This window comes from Anarhichas minor, unplaced genomic scaffold, assembly GCF_050575085.1.
Source record: "Anarhichas minor isolate MPS153535 unplaced genomic scaffold, ASM5057508v1 ptg000040l, whole genome shotgun sequence".
NCBI lineage: Eukaryota > Metazoa > Chordata > Actinopteri > Perciformes > Anarhichadidae > Anarhichas > Anarhichas minor.
In genome coordinates, this window is record NW_027466486.1 from 8,844,504 (window position 1) to 8,859,629 (window position 15,126).

General features: G+C 43.8%; 2 protein-coding genes across 4 annotated transcripts; both read left to right on the top strand.

Moving 5' to 3' along the window:
• Positions 1-883: 883 nt before the first annotated feature.
• hspa4l (heat shock protein 4 like) lies at positions 884-7,099 on the top strand. Of its 3 annotated transcripts, none has more exons than XM_076107899.1 (19): positions 884-1,005; positions 2,018-2,075; positions 2,243-2,383; positions 2,557-2,679; positions 2,769-2,868; positions 2,965-3,098; positions 3,188-3,432; positions 3,526-3,602; positions 3,696-3,847; positions 3,981-4,087; positions 4,293-4,426; positions 4,618-4,814; positions 4,947-5,021; positions 5,119-5,262; positions 5,740-5,865; positions 5,963-6,070; positions 6,232-6,351; positions 6,580-6,741; positions 6,831-7,099. In XM_076107899.1, the coding sequence occupies exons 1-19, from the start codon at positions 899-901 to the stop codon at positions 7,017-7,019; spliced, it is 2,499 nt and encodes an 832-aa protein (XP_075964014.1). In that variant the 5' UTR covers positions 884-898; the 3' UTR covers positions 7,020-7,099. The 3 variants fall into 3 exon arrangements, with proteins under 3 accessions (XP_075964014.1, XP_075964011.1, XP_075964012.1); XM_076107896.1 differs by having other exon boundaries at positions 899-1,005; positions 1,997-2,075; XM_076107897.1 differs by lacking the exon at positions 4,947-5,021 and having other exon boundaries at positions 899-1,005; positions 5,122-5,262.
• A 1,820-nt stretch (positions 7,100-8,919) lies between these two features.
• On the top strand, positions 8,920-15,020 carry plk4 (polo-like kinase 4 (Drosophila)). The gene is made up of 15 exons (XM_076107743.1): positions 8,920-9,129; positions 10,057-10,152; positions 10,472-10,567; positions 10,900-11,014; positions 11,127-12,105; positions 12,189-12,280; positions 12,588-12,892; positions 12,980-13,084; positions 13,226-13,328; positions 13,420-13,569; positions 13,674-13,899; positions 13,991-14,093; positions 14,185-14,322; positions 14,416-14,522; positions 14,604-15,020. Exons 1-15 carry the CDS (start codon positions 9,100-9,102, stop codon positions 14,713-14,715), a joined length of 2,757 nt encoding a protein of 918 aa, XP_075963858.1. The 5' UTR covers positions 8,920-9,099; the 3' UTR covers positions 14,716-15,020.
• Positions 15,021-15,126: the final 106 nt, after the last annotated feature.

Here is a 15,126-nt window from a genome sequence, read left to right on the forward strand (position 1 = left end):
AATAAAGTCCTGACGCAGGCGGTATTACAATTTTTTTATTTAAGAAAAGGATAGAAGTACTTCTCACACCACTGCAAAATATACAAGGAAAATAATGGAATTAAATATTCATGCATTTAAAGAATCCACAGAGAACCCCGTGTACAAGAGATATTCAGTGATGCAGTGCACCAACCCAGGATGATGATGGTTTATTTGGCTTATTCTTTCCATTCATCAGTTACTACATATTTTACATTATAGGCCTGACCACACCTGTGTCACCGGTATGGGGGTTTCTCTGTCCGAAGCCTTTCAGACAGACAACTTGCAAGCTCCAGATATATGTAACGCTACTTCTCACAGATATAACCGTAATGTGCAACCATCGCTCCTACAGCACGCGACATTTAGACCGAGACGCTCTACTTGACAGTTTAAATTGAGGGCAAACATCGCTGTAATGCCCCTGCTGCCCCTACCGCTCGTGACGTATTCCACGGTCCCCCTTTCCAGGGAGTTCTAGATTTTTCTGTTATCGATTGCTTTGTCCACCAATCACACGAGGGTTAGGGTCTGACGCAGCCAATCACAGACGTGTGGGGGCGGGTTCGAGAGAATCCGCGAGTCTGAGTTAGAGCCGCTGGGTGATGAGAGGGGCCGCCTAGGAGAGGGAGAATCCGGTCTGGACATCACCGCTCCCTGGCATTACTCTCAATGAGTTCGCTATAAACAGCTCTACTTACATAACAGCTAGTAATTCAGTTAGTACTCCCTTCAGATAGCTTCCTCGTAGTTTTTCAGAGCACAGGACACGCTTGATTACAAGTCGTTTAGGAATAGACCGTCATTGTATGCAACTGTTGTAGTGCGTCGTTGTGGAGGATCATTTACAAGAAGTGCATTTTAGACGCTCATTATGTCAGTGGTAGGGATCGATGTGGGTTACCAAAATTGTTACATTGGTGTGGCCAGGAGCGGTGGCATTGAAACCATTGCCAACGAGTACAGTGACAGATGCACGCCGTAAGTATAAATATTTACAGTCATCATCACCGTGAAAATGTGGTCTGTCTGCGAGTTTATTACGCAATGATTGCAAACTGGGGGCTGAGCGATGATGGTGTACAGGCAGCCGGGGTGGTGGTGGCTGTGATGCGGCCTCTAGCTATTGGTTTATTCACCATCACAGCAGGTTAACGTATAGGTCAAAATGTCGCGTGTGTCGGCCGCTTTCTGAAATGACCCCCGGCATGTCTCCTGGTAACCAGCACAGTGCACCTCAAAGTTGACTGAGACGAGTAACTTAAAGAACCCAGGGTGTTATCTAGATGACATAGCATGTTATTAATATGTCTGTCCTGTATGCTGTAAAAGGAAAAATAAACATGTTTTTGATATGAAATGGTCATAGTGCGCCTATCAGGGCCTGCCAAAAAGCTAGATCCTCGACAAAGACCAGCCCAGAATTAACATGGAATGAATGGTGTATACCGTTTTATTCATGGAAGATGTAGTAATGAATGAACTAATCTTACAATACTAAGACATTTCCATGTAGGTTTCTGACTCCGAGGCCAACTGGAGTACATTTGCTGCAGCTGGAAAAAGGAGGATGAGCATTGCACCTTTAAGTGAATGGGGATATTTCTGTGGCAAGGTGAAACTAGGGAGTGACTTGTCACTGTCAGCCAGCGTGAAAAGGATCCCTAAACCTTGTATGACTAGACGCATTTATCTTTGTCAGTAAAAGACAATGGTTTGCAGTTTGTCTGCTCAAAGAAATAAGAGTTATACGAGTTGAGGAGGTAATATTTTGAGCTTACTTACTTTTGAAGGTGAACTGTTGTGTCTCACTGCCCTAGTTTGTGGTTCTTCCTCAGACTCCCTTGTGAAATTTCCTAAATTGAAATCTCTCAGCACTCGACATTTGATTCTGTCTGCGACATTCAGTCAATTAGAGTTCTGCCTCGTCTGGTAACAGGGTTATTTCTGCTGTAGCCTACCTAATTTGCTGATGCACTTGTTTCCCATCAAGGGCTTGTGTATCTTTGGCCTCCAAAAACCGCTTGATTGGAAATGCAGCCAAGAGTCAAGTAAGATCATCCATGGCAGTTTGTCTAATTTCTGTAATAAATGCCACATTACACTGAAATGATTGGATACATTGTTAAAGTTGCCTTGTCGATTATGAGTTTTGTAATCTTTACGATTCACATTTACAAAATAGCTGCCATTTGTACTGAGCGTCTTCTTATTTCAGATGACAACAAACTTCAAAAATACAGTCCATGGATTCAAAAAGTTCCACGGCAGAGCATTTGATGACCCATTTATCCAAGCGGAAAAACACAAACTGCCTTACAGCTTACATAAACTGCCCAATGGAAACACTGGAATTAAGGTGAATTACTGTTTTTCCCTTCGCTATTCAAATTCAACCATGATGCTTTCTAGTGAATGGGATGCTTTTTGTAATTCACCTCCACAAACGACTCATTGGCTGGATGCTTAATTATGCCTTACCTTCTAGCCTTTGATTGCCCTTTGCAGGTCCTAACTGTATGATGTTTACAGGTGCGTTATTTGGACGAGGACAAAGTGTTCACAGTCGAGCAGATCACAGGGATGCTGCTCACCAAGCTGAAGGAGACGTCAGAGAGCGCCCTGAAGAAGCCCGTGGTGGACTGCGTCATCTCTGTGAGTGAGGAAAACATTACAGAAAAGACCATCAGCATAATTCACAAAGTGGTTGAATGACGCATATTGAGCTGTGCTTTGTTTTACAGGTCCCAAGTTTCTTCACGGACGCTGAAAGGCGATCAGTGTTTGATGCATCTCAAATAGCAGGGCTGAACTGTTTACGGCTCATTAATGATACCACTGCAGGTCAGTGTTCTTGGCGGAATTGATCACAGTGACATTTTTTGTGTGGGTGCAAAAACACAAAAGTCTGCGTGTTTCATTTGTATTTTGTATTCACAGTGGCTTTGGCCTACGGGATCTACAAGCAGGACCTTCCTACTCTGGAAGAGAGGCCAAGAAATGTGGTATTTGTTGATATGGGACATTCATCCTTCCAGGTCTCCATCACTGCCTTCAACAAAGGCAAACTCAAGGTTAGACCTTTCGCCTTTTTCCCCAACCTCCATTCCCGCCTACACCTGCAGCTTTGAAACCCAACTCAGTGTCGATTCCGCTCCGTCAGGTCCTCGCCACGGCGTTTGACCTGTACCTCGGTGGGCGCAATTTTGACGAGGCGCTGGTAGATTACTTCTGCGAGGAGTTTAAGAGCAAGTACAAGCTAAATGTGAGGGAGAACCCCAGGGCTCTGCTGCGGCTGCACCAGGAGTGTGAGAAACTGAAGAAGCTAATGAGCGCCAACTGCTCCGACCTGCCTCTGAACATAGAGTGCTTCATGAATGACATTGATGTTTCCGGCAGGATGAACAGGTACAACTTTCAAGTTTTACTCCTTAATTGTGCATCTCTTCGGTGGAAATCTGGCATTATAAATAACGTTTGTTCTTCATTTGCAACCTATAGGGGCCAGTTTGAAGACATGAGTGCTCAATATCTGATGAGAGTAGAGATGCCGCTGAAAGCAGTTCTTGAACAATCAAGTATGTGCCGCAAATTTGGTTGAATTTGTGTATATACTGTAATACTGTATACAGTAAGAAATCTACTCAGTCCTGTGTGTGTTTTGTGGGCAGAGCTGAGTCGGGATGAGATCTATGCAGTGGAGATAGTTGGAGGAGCCACGAGAATCCCATCTGTCAAAGAGAGAATCGCCAAGTTTTTCGGCAAAGACATCAGCACCACGCTCAATGCAGACGAAGCCGTCGCTAGAGGCTGTGCACTTCAGGTGTGACTCGTCTCTCCACACAGACAACCGATAACGTTTTCTAGTTTTGATGCACGGTACAAATATTCTGTAGTAGCTCGTCACATATAATTTAATTGTGTGGTGTGTGTGTGCGCGGTTTGTTTCGGTGTAGTGTGCAATTTTGTCTCCAGCATTTAAGGTGCGCGAATTCTCCATCACCGAAGTGGTTCCCTTTCCCATCACTCTTCGCTGGAAAACACCAACAGAGGATGGATTGGGGTACGGAAATTTGGACCTTATCTTAACTAACCATGCATGGCAGTACTAATATACATAAAACAAGCCGTTATATTTCTCTTTTAGTCTTTTCTTTATGTGATAAATCAAGCCAGGTCAGCTAGTTTGAAGATGCAGTATTTGCTGACTGGGTTTCAACAACCTGACTGAGCTTTTTTTTTCACCTTACTGCATTTTTTTGTCACAGAGAGTGTGAGGTGTTCAGTAAGAACCACGCGGCTCCATTTTCCAAAGTCATCACCTTTCACAAGAAGGAGCCCTTTGACCTCGAAGCCTTCTACAGCTGCCCTCAAGAGCTCCCCTACCCAGACCACAGGATAGGTAACTCTGCTCACTCTGCCACCGTTTGCATGGTCCTAATGAGCCAGCCAGACAAATGTGTGTGTGGTGGGAGGGAAGGGACTCTCAGGTGGGATATCAGTTTGCAACATCCGTCTCTGAAGGGAATATGTTGAGGGCGTTTAATTGAAGCTCTTTAACAAACTACTCACTTTGTTCCCATCTGCCACCAGGATGTTTCTCTGTACAGAATGTGGCTCCCCAGCCAGACGGAGAAAGCTCTAAAGTGAAGGTCAAAGTGCGCGTTAACGTCCATGGCATCTTCAGTGTGTCCAGCGCCTCTCTGATCGAAAAGCAGAAAGGGGAGGGAGAGGACATGCAAGTCGACTCAGAGCCAATGGTGCAGAATGAAGGCCGGGCAGAGGACCAGGTGAGATGTTTTTACCACATGTTCTTTTGTGCAATCAAGGAAAAAAAACATTTGTCTAATGTACAGTAACTGTTTATATTGCTTTTTTAATTATAACCTGACTTTGATAAAATAGCTGAATGTGTGTCTCAGACCAAAATGCAGGTGGACCAGGAAGGCCAAAGCCAGGGGGACCAGCAGAGTGATGACAACAGTTCCAGCAGTAAGGTCAGCTGGACTTAGTTTAATTTAGGGATATGCAGACATTTTTATATTATATTGAGATAATGAAGATTTTAAGTGTTTTCTGGTTTCCCAACTCTAGGAGTGGGCGTCTGGGGATAAGCCGGACCCAGCAGCAGGGGCAAGCAAACCCAAAGTCAAAGTGAAGAGTATTGAGCTGCCCATCGTGGCCAACAACATTCGGCAGCTCGACAGTGATGTCCTCAACGACTTTGTGGATTATGAGGTGAGCGCTCCTGCTGGCCTTTGTAAAAGCCGAGTCATGGCCTGATTGAAATGCTGTTTACCCGCGCACTAATGGATGGAGTGGAATTAAACCCAATATGTGCTCGAACTGTGCCGTACTCGTCCTGTCGTGGTCTGGGATTGTTTCCCAGGGTGACAGTTTACGTGTGTGTCAATAAGCCTTTCCGTTAATGCTGAGCGCAAGGCTTGAAATCATTTCTCGACCAGCTACAATGACAGCTAGCTTTTTAAATATCCAGCCAGTCTGAATATCTATACGACAGAAACATTAAGACTACAATTAAGGTATTAATCAATTAATGTCATTTTTTTCTTGACCATGTTAGAGGTGTTCATTCAACTCCACTTTGACATGAATATGTATGATGTTATGAGTCAGATAGCATTATATTTAAGGTATTGCTGCTATTTTTTTTTGCTGTCCTGTGACATTGTTTGTGTTTTTTCACCCTCACAGCATCAGATGATTATCCAGGACAAATTGGTGAAAGAGCAGAATGACGCTAAAAATGCTGTTGAGGAGTATGTGTACGATCTGCGGGACAAACTGTGTGGGATCTATGAAAAGTATATCACTGAGGATGTGAGTGCTGCTTTCTTACATATTTCTGATGTACCGAGCAAGTGTTCTACTTCTGTATTTACTTCAAATCGGTATTCTGTTTGGCCATTAATACCAGCACAGTAACCGGCTGACCCTGATGCTGGAGGACACAGAGAACTGGCTGTATGAGGACGGAGAGGACCAACCCAAACAAGTCTATGAGGAGAAGCTGGATGCACTCAGGGTTTGTTTTTATTTATTTATTTCAATATCAATATGGAATTTTAACTAACTACTAGATAAAAGCTTTATCGACCTACTGAGCTTGACTGAGGCGAAGAGATGAAAGTTAAGGTTAAAGCGAGAATCACCGTCAACATTTACGTCAATTCTGTTATTTTCTAGAGGTTGGGTCAACCTATTCAGGATCGGCACAGAGAGCACGAGGACAGGCCAAGAGCTTTTGAAGAGCTGGGAAAGAAACTGCAACTCTACATGAAGTTTGTGGATTCCTATAAACAGAAGGTAAATCCTTCTCATCGAGACGATAATAGTCTTCTTTAATTTGTTGGTTTAAATTGCAATGTGTTCTATTTGTGTGATATTTAACACACTGGTCTGCACATACATTCTAAAAATTGTTGTGTCACATGAATGCCTTTTTTATGGTTTGGTTTCAGTGACACCCACTGAAAGATTTTTGGATTTGTAGATGTAACTTTCGTAATCTTCTTGTCACAAATTCTCCCCTAGGATGAGCGATACCTGCATTTGAGTGCAGAGGAAATGATCACTGTGGAGAGGTGTGTGAATGAAAGCATGGTTTGGATGAACAGCAGGATGCACGCACAGAGTAAACTTGGTATTACTCAAGACCCCGTTGTTAAAGTAGCAGACATCATTGCCAAAATACAGGTATGTGAATGACTATTTGAGATTTCATTTTTGATTTAATTAGCGGTGAGGTTCTTTTGCCAACAATTTCTATGCTTCCTACTCACCAGGAACTGGAGGACAGATGTAATCCAATGATCAACAGGCAAAAACCCACGGTGGAGGAGGCCCCTGAAGTCAATGACCAAAACAGTGAAGCTGATAATGACCCTGCAGCCAAGCAAGTAGCAGAAGGGAAGGGAGACGCAAAGGGAAGCCAGCAGACAAAGCCTGGCACGAAAGAGATGGAGGTGGACTGAGATCAGTGTCTGAGAAGCAAACTCTGCAATCATCACCGCGTTTACCACAACTGAGCATTTAGACAGTAGAAACATCAACACCTGGGACCATTTCTCAATCGTTACCAGCCACTTCTGTGGATTTGTTTTTTTGTGCCCCCCCCATTGGACTGAACCTTTTGAGGTTTTTGTTTTCATCCTCATGTGTGACAATGGTGTGCTTTACTCTCTCTAAGATTTGACATACTTAATAAATGAAAGACTGATGCAATAGATGAAACTCTGATTCTGACGTTAAACTGTTTCCTCTGTACCTCACAGGAAGGTGTCCTTTGTGTTCCAGGTGTCTCATAAGCGTCCAGTATCTGCAGTAAATCCGTTCCCTCTACCTAGTGCTGTCCAAATAATTGTTATTGCTATTTATTTGTATGCAATGATACAAATTATATATATTTGTCTCTAATGAGTTTGAAATGATGTCCATGTCTAGAAACTGTAAATACTATTTTAGTAAATAAAAGCAGCCAGCGTATGTACATGAAGAACATATTCCTAGTACGATGGCAATGCTGGATACACCAAATCTCTTTAGTAAGTGAATGGTTGCCTATTTCTTTTTTTGTTTTCTTGCATTTTTCCACACTTAAATTAAAGGATTTAAAGATGGCAAAAAAACTAAACATTTTTCTTTCGTCTGAAATTTGATTTTCTGCAACGGAACCTGAAAGAAATTGGCCGAATTTATTCTGTACTTGTGCCTGAGTGAAGACCCGGGATGAGATCAGGACAGCTCAGAAATGTAGGATGTTACTACGACTACTCCTACTACTACTATAACTATTACTGCTATTACTACTACTACTACTACTTGATCTGCAAAAGTACAAAATGAGAGGGACCCTGGTTGCTGACCAAACTATTGGCTAATTTTGTACACTTGTAAAGAGTCTAAAAAGTGAACTGAAGGTCTGTGATTACACACCTGCCGTTTGATCTTTTTAACTCTGCAGGTAAAATTACACTTTAAAGGATAATGTGTATGGAGCCCTGAAGTTAATGAATAAATTGGACATTAAGAAATACTAATGAGGTGAATAACAACAGATGAAATGTTTAATGCAACCAGGAAATGAAATATGAAATAAATTTTATGAAATAAAACAATACCTTTTTAGTTTTTTTAAAATAACTTTATTGTTGTCATTTTTATTTAATTCCAGCAGTTATATTTTAGAAATATTTTTTTTCAAAGTCTATTTTTTAAGTTTGTATTTCAAAAATTGATTTTCTTACATTTACTTTTAATTCACAATGACAGTCTTTGTTAATCAAGACAAACATGGCAGAGTCAGTTCTGTGATCGTAATTTTGGAAATAAGAGCAGAAACGTGCAGAAATGCCAAACATTTGCTGTTTTGTTTTGTATAATTATACAATGAATACCTTTAGGTTTTGGACAAAATTCTGGGAAATTGTGATATGTATTTTTCATTATTTTAGTATATTTAGAACAAATGATTAATCAATAAAATAATCATCAGAGTAAGCATCAGAGTATTTCACCATGTCATGGATATATTTAATATTTATAGGCACTCATCTGATTGCTTACGTCACAATATATTTACCTATTTAATTTTAGACAGTTTGGTTCTCTTTAGAAGTAATGCACTAATATGTTAGGACCAGGTTATGGCTGCAGGCACTGACCTAATTACACGATACAAATATACGCTTTAATACAAACGTAAATGTACAAGCACACAAACTAAGACGGCAGGTATTTTAAAGAGCAAAATAGGTGAAAATGAGTCCAACGAGGTCACGTGCGGGACCGTGGTGTCTGGGACGTGTAAAGAAAAAAAGGGGGCGTGGTAAACGAGAAGCCTGTTTGTTGTCATGTGACGTAGCGTGTGACGCGGCCACGAGAGTAACGGGCGGATATTTTCAAAATGGAAGAAAGTGTAAAGTTTTGGAGGGGAACACAAGAACAACATCTATTTGCCCTCTGAGGACGCACACACCGACTACCGATGCACTCCGTGGGTTCAGGAACATTATTACTAACGTGGATGCATCTGGAAGCCGAAAACCAGCCACGATGAGTGTATCGATCGGCGATAAGATCGAGGTGAGTTATTCTTTAGTGAGGCTAACGCCCACACGCCTCCCTCACACTAGCTCTGTTTGTCAACGTTAGCTAACAATATGATGGAGGCTAGCTGTTAAATAGCGGGTTAGCCGTGTGTTTAACGCAGTTAAAAAAGCTTTCAGTTTGAGACATTTAACTGAAATGTTTTAACCGTTTAACTTCCCGCTAATATTGTTAAGTTAACGCCATTTAAATAGCCAATTGTGTTAGCATTAGCATCATTATCGTTTCGTCTTGTTAAATCATGGTCGTGTTTTTATTTATTTATTGTCCTTTAACTTGCTATATTATATGCCGTGTTGTCGGGGCTATCAGCCTCATGTTGCAGCCTCAGTACCTCAGTGTGTAACCTCACCCGGACTCTCTCGGGACAAACAGTGTTGTTCCTCCTCACTGCATCGGTTTGGTTATTCACCATGATGATGATGATGATGATGATGATGATGCTGCTGCTGCTGCTTGGTAACGGCTCCAAGTGGTCGTGGTTAGCGGGAAGAGAGCCGGGGTAATTAAAGGCTTCGGTTGGCCATCTGACAGCGTCAGGTGTCCGTGGCTTGTGTGACAGTTTAACGTTTGTTATGGGAGGATTTCTCCTGTGCGAAGTCGTTGGATTTAGGGATTGTTGTTTGGCTGCACATCCGCTATGTTGCAGGCTAGAGGAGCGAGGTTTGATCAAGTTGTCCACTATTTCTTCCAAAATCTCTCTGCTGAAGCCCAAGCCAGCAGAGATGAGGAGAAGTGTTTGTTTTATGCTCAGGAGCTGAGGATCGAGGTATCATGTTTGATTGGATCAAAATATATATTTCATTTTAAATCTGAAAACCTGAGTTAAATATCTCTGGCTCTGCAAATAATATGTATTGTTTGTGAAACTCATCCTTCATCTTTTTCTTTCCTCTGATGTAGGATTTTAAGGTCCTCACCCTCCTCGGCAAAGGCTCCTTTGCATGTGTTTACCGGGCAAAATCAGTGAAGACCGGTCTGGAGGTTGCTATCAAAACGGTAAGAATCCCACCATTTATCTCCTAGTCAGTGGAATAAGGTAATCATAGCATGCCTTACCTGCAACGTAGACTCTTAACCAACTCCCAAGCTGTTGCCAACTGGGACTGTTTGGATTATTAGACCTTAGCTGTCTCCCGAGGGCTTCTTGTGGTCCCTTGACTCCCCACAAATGAGGTCTGAATAGTTCACTCTCTTTGTTGGCGACAGATTGACGATTAGCCACCGGACCAAACCACCATGCACCACGCTGTAACACGTCGCACGTTGATCCTATGAGTGGCAGGTGTGTAATTATCTGTGTTGTTCCCATCTGCAGATTGACAAAAAAGCGATGCACAAAGCTGGTATGGTGCAGCGTGTGATCAACGAGGTGGAGATTCAGTGCCGGTTGAAACATCCTTCCATACTTGAGGTAACACAAGTTTTTGGCACAGCCTACCTACAGTTACAGTTCCTCCCAAAAATCTGTGTGACGGCTGTTTGAGTCTGCTGATTTGAGCTGTGTGCTGTCGTCATGGTTATGTGATGTGGAGCTTCTGTAGTTTCATTGTTCATTGTTCACGTCGGTCTTGAAGATTAACCAGGACGGCCGGCTCTTTGTTTAGATACTGGTGGAAATTTGATATAACTTTTTTGGACCACAGCAATACATTTTGATAGTTTCACCATTACGGTGAAATGTGTATTTTCTGTGCCTTCTCTCTTTGACGTGATAATAAATACTGTATTATGTCTTTATTCAAGCTGTACAACTACTTTGAGGACAGCAACTATGTGTACTTGGTGTTGGAGATGTGCCACAGTGGGGAGATGAGTCGGCACCTGAAAGAGCGGGAAATGGCTTTCTCTGAGGATGAAGGTCAGGAAACTATTTTACTTTGACAAAACAATTTGAATTCTATTGCAGGACATGAGTTTAGTGAGGCCAACCTTTTAACCTTTTTTTTTTTTTTACATTTTTTGCTTCACAGCAAGACATTTCATGCATCAAATAGTGAAAGGAATGCTTTATTTACACACCCACGGCATCTTGCATCGAGATCTGACGTTGTCAAACCTTTTGTTGACGAGCAACATGAACATTAAGATAGCAGACTTTGGCCTGGCCACTCAGCTCAAACTCCCAACTGAAAAGCACTTCACCATGTGCGGCACTCCTAACTACATCTCCCCGGAGGTGGCCACTCGCAGCGCCCATGGTCTTGAATCGGACGTCTGGTCACTGGGGTGCATGTTCTACGCCTTTCTGATGGGTCACCCTCCGTTTGACACGGACACAGTCAAACACACTCTGTCCAAAGTGGTTCTTGGGGAGTATGACATGCCTGGCCACATTTCTCTAGAGGCTCAGGACCTGATCCACCTCCTGCTGCAGAGGGACCCCGCCCACCGGCCCAGCCTCTCTGCGGTGCTGGACCACCCGTTCATGACCCAAAACCTGCTGCTCAGGACCAAGGAGCTGGGGTTGGGGGATGAAGGATCCATGGACAGCGGCATTGCCACCATCTCCACAGCCTGCACCTCCTCCACCTCGGCCAGCAGCAATAGCCGCCTCCAGAGGAGAACCAGGCACATGATTGGCTCTGCCCTGCCGAACCGAATGGCGCCTATTCCAACTCTTCCGCGCCAACCCAACCACGCCTGTTGTGAAGACGGAGACCAGTGTCAGCAGCCTCCGGCGGACATATTCCACAGAGAGGGAAGGAGCAGGGGGGTTCATGGTGGAGACGGTGGGCAGCCTCATTCTCGCTACCTGAGGAGGGCTCACTCTTCAGATCGCTCCAGCTCCTCTGCCTCAGGACATGGGGCGAGTCACGCTGAGCTGGGGAGATGCCACTCAGAGGAGACTCTTACTGGTTTAGGAAGACCAGTCTTCCCAATGTCCTCCACTCCGCACCCATTTTCAGAGCACGGAATGCACCCGTCTCCCCCTGTCAAACAGTCACCAAAGTAAGAAGTCTCTCTATTTTTGATCATCTTTTCATCTTTTTAAAAAATGTAATAAGGCTAACGGATTACACTTTCTGTTTCAGTCCTGGGTATCTGTTTCCCACACAGACTGCACATCCGCCAAACTTGCAATTTCAAGACCTGGAGGGAGTTACAAATTGGCTCAATAATGAGGGTAAGATTGAGGTTTTTCATTATCTCTGCGTGTTAGAGATTTCAGCATTGTTACTTCAGTCGTATCCCTCAGCTGATGTTCTCATTCAGGGGAACATTTCGATGGTTCAGTTGCTTGGTTGGGGACACTCTTAATTATCTATTGTTTTTAGAGATTTACCCGTAGACATAGAGGCCAGAAGTCTCCAGCCATCCCTGTGAGACTGAATATGAATGAGAGGGAATAAAACTTGATAAATGAATCTTAAAACACAATTACAACCAGATGTGTGACCAGATCTATACAAATATTTACTCTTCTTTCTCAGCTTCTGGGCAGAGGCCCGCAGACAGCAGCACTCACAGCAGCAGAGGTCCTTTGGGGGTTCACAATTCGTGGACAGACAAGCCCATGAGCCGAGGGGCGAACACTCACCACAACCTGCACTCCAACTCTGACTCGTACAGGGAAAATATACCTGGAGCAGAGTTCCAACCTCCTCACGCCAGTGAATTAAAGCTCCCTTCAGCCAAACCCAGTGTGGATAAAGAGAAGAAGACGCTGAGAGAAGTCGTCCCGCCGCTGTGCGCGTCCAGACTAAAGCCTATCAGACAGAAGACCAAAAATGCTGTTGTAAGATGTTGCACATCTTCTTTTGATAACCTGTTAAATGTTCGCTGTGCCAGCAGATGAGGTAATTGTCCTATTTGTTTCCTACAGGTGAGCGTCCTGGACACGGGTGAAGTGTGTATGGAGTTGTTAAAATGCCACAGTGGTCAAGAGAGGGTCAAAGAAGTCCTTCGGATCTCCTGCGATGGTTCGATGGTGAGCTCACTGAATTGCATTGTGAAGTATGTCTCTGATATGTTCCATAAGGGACTGGAAGAGGGATGTTACATCAACATTATATGATGAAAGGCTGGTGGCATATTATGATATAAAGCTTGTTATTATCGTCTCTTTTAGGTGACAATATACCAGCCCAATGGTGGGAAGGGAGTTCCTGTCCTGGACTGTCCTCCTGCTCCTCCAGAAGATATTCTGATTTGTAGCTACGAGGACCTTCCAGGTATTGTGGTGGATGCATCAAACCCAGTAGCTTTAGCGTGTATAAGATTACAAATTGTACGTTAATTGATTTATTTCATTTTCTGTCACAGAGAAATACTGGAAGAAGTACCAATACGCCTCCAAGTTTGTGCAGCTCGTGAAATCCAAGACTCCAAAAGTGACCCTTTACACCAAACACGCAAAGGTCATGCTGATGGAGAACTCTCCCAATGCAGACCTGGAAGTTTGCTTTTATGATGGTGCGTGACGTGTGTTTGTTTGAAGCATGTGCTCCAGCTGAGGGAGAAACTGCACTCACCCTTATTGTGTCTGTAAATGCTTCATAGACTCTTGTGTTTTGCAGGAGCGAAGACTCACAAGACGTCAGAGCTGGTGCGGGTGGAGAAGGGCGGGAAGTCTTACACCGTGAAGGGCGAGGTGGGGCTGAGTGGCCTGAGCCCGGAGAGCCGGCTGTGTGTGGAGATGTCCGACGAGGGCCACAGCATGTGTTTGTCCCTGGAGGCCGCCATCACGGTTGAGGAGCAGCGCAGCACCAAGAAGGTCCCCTTCTTCCCCATAACTATTGGCAGGTGAGAGAAACGTGCCGTTATAAGTATCCTCTTGGTTGCAATGTTGCCTCGTGTGGTTAATGTCAGTTTTGTGTATGTCACCCCCTCCTAGGAGACCGGCCAACCCAGACTCCCCGTGCCCCTCGTCCCTGCCCTCCCACCCGGTGCCTCCTGATATAGCTTCGCCTCCTCAACCTCCCCAAATCACTCCTTCAGTGAGTGTCTCACAGCCCCACACTTCAGGGCCTACAAACAGACAGATTATAAGGAGATTTCTCTTTAATTTTCAAGTATATCTATTTTCAGATGATCTCCTACAATGGGTCGGATTTCACCACAGCCAGCCTGAGTAAGAAAAGCTCCCCGTTGCGTCAGGACATGGTGCAAAACACAGGAAAAGTGGTCAAGTCCATATTTGTGCCCAATGTTGGATGGGCATCCCAGGTAACTGCTGAATAAATGAAGCTACTATTCTACCACCAGTAATTAATCGTCTTTGTGATTTGAATTATTTGATCTCTATTCACGTCTCTGCAGCTGACGAGTGGAGAGGTGTGGGTGCAGTTCAACGACGGGTCTCAGCTGGTGGTTCAGGCTGGAGTTTCCTGCATCACCTACACGTCTCCAGAGGGGAGGCTCACCAGGTGCAAAACACGTCACAGCTGTGTTGTTAAGGCAGCGGCAGCTTTGGGGACAGCTCTCATTAATGCTGGTCTTGTCCACAGGTATAAGGAGAACGAGAAGTTGCCAGAGCACGTCAAGGAGAAACTGCACTGTCTCTCCACCATCCTGGGACTGCTGGCAAACCCCACAGCACATCATCTACAACCTCATTAACGACATCCCAGCAGCACAGAGGCCTGGCAGGGAACCCAACGTAGCTTTAGAAACCCGTTTGTCTTTCGTCTGGTGTTCTTGTAAATATATCGGTTTGTTTGTTTTTTTACATGTACAGAAGACTAAGATTATGAAAAGATATTTTTTTATTTTAATAAGCAACCATTTTGTCTCCGTTGAACTTTGAAGTTGAAGTTTTTGTCGTGTCATTTTTTTTTTTTTTAACTGTCTCCAATACTATGAAATGAAATGCTTGATTCATAAATGCTGAGTCAATAAACATCTGGAGGTTGGGTTGAGAAATGCTTTGCTTTGCGCTCTTCTCTTTACACTAGATATATCCATGAAGGACGTTTTGTAGAAAGAAATTAAAGTATTCAATAATGACCACAAGAGATCAACTGAATGGAT

Coding starts and splice junctions, on each gene's coding strand:
- hspa4l (XM_076107896.1), top strand. CDS start 899: ATGTCAGTGGTAGGGATCGATGTGGGTTACCAAAATTGTTACATTGGT. Junction 3,099..3,187: donor TCAACAAAGGCAAACTCAAG/GTTAGACCTTTC, acceptor CCGCTCCGTCAG/GTCCTCGCCACGGCGTTTGA. Junction 5,263..5,739: donor ACGACTTTGTGGATTATGAG/GTGAGCGCTCCT, acceptor TCACCCTCACAG/CATCAGATGATTATCCAGGA.
- plk4 (XM_076107743.1), top strand. CDS start 9,100: ATGAGTGTATCGATCGGCGATAAGATCGAG. Junction 10,153..10,471: donor TGGAGGTTGCTATCAAAACG/GTAAGAATCCCA, acceptor TCCCATCTGCAG/ATTGACAAAAAAGCGATGCA. Junction 11,015..11,126: donor GGCTTTCTCTGAGGATGAAG/GTCAGGAAACTA, acceptor TTTGCTTCACAG/CAAGACATTTCATGCATCAA.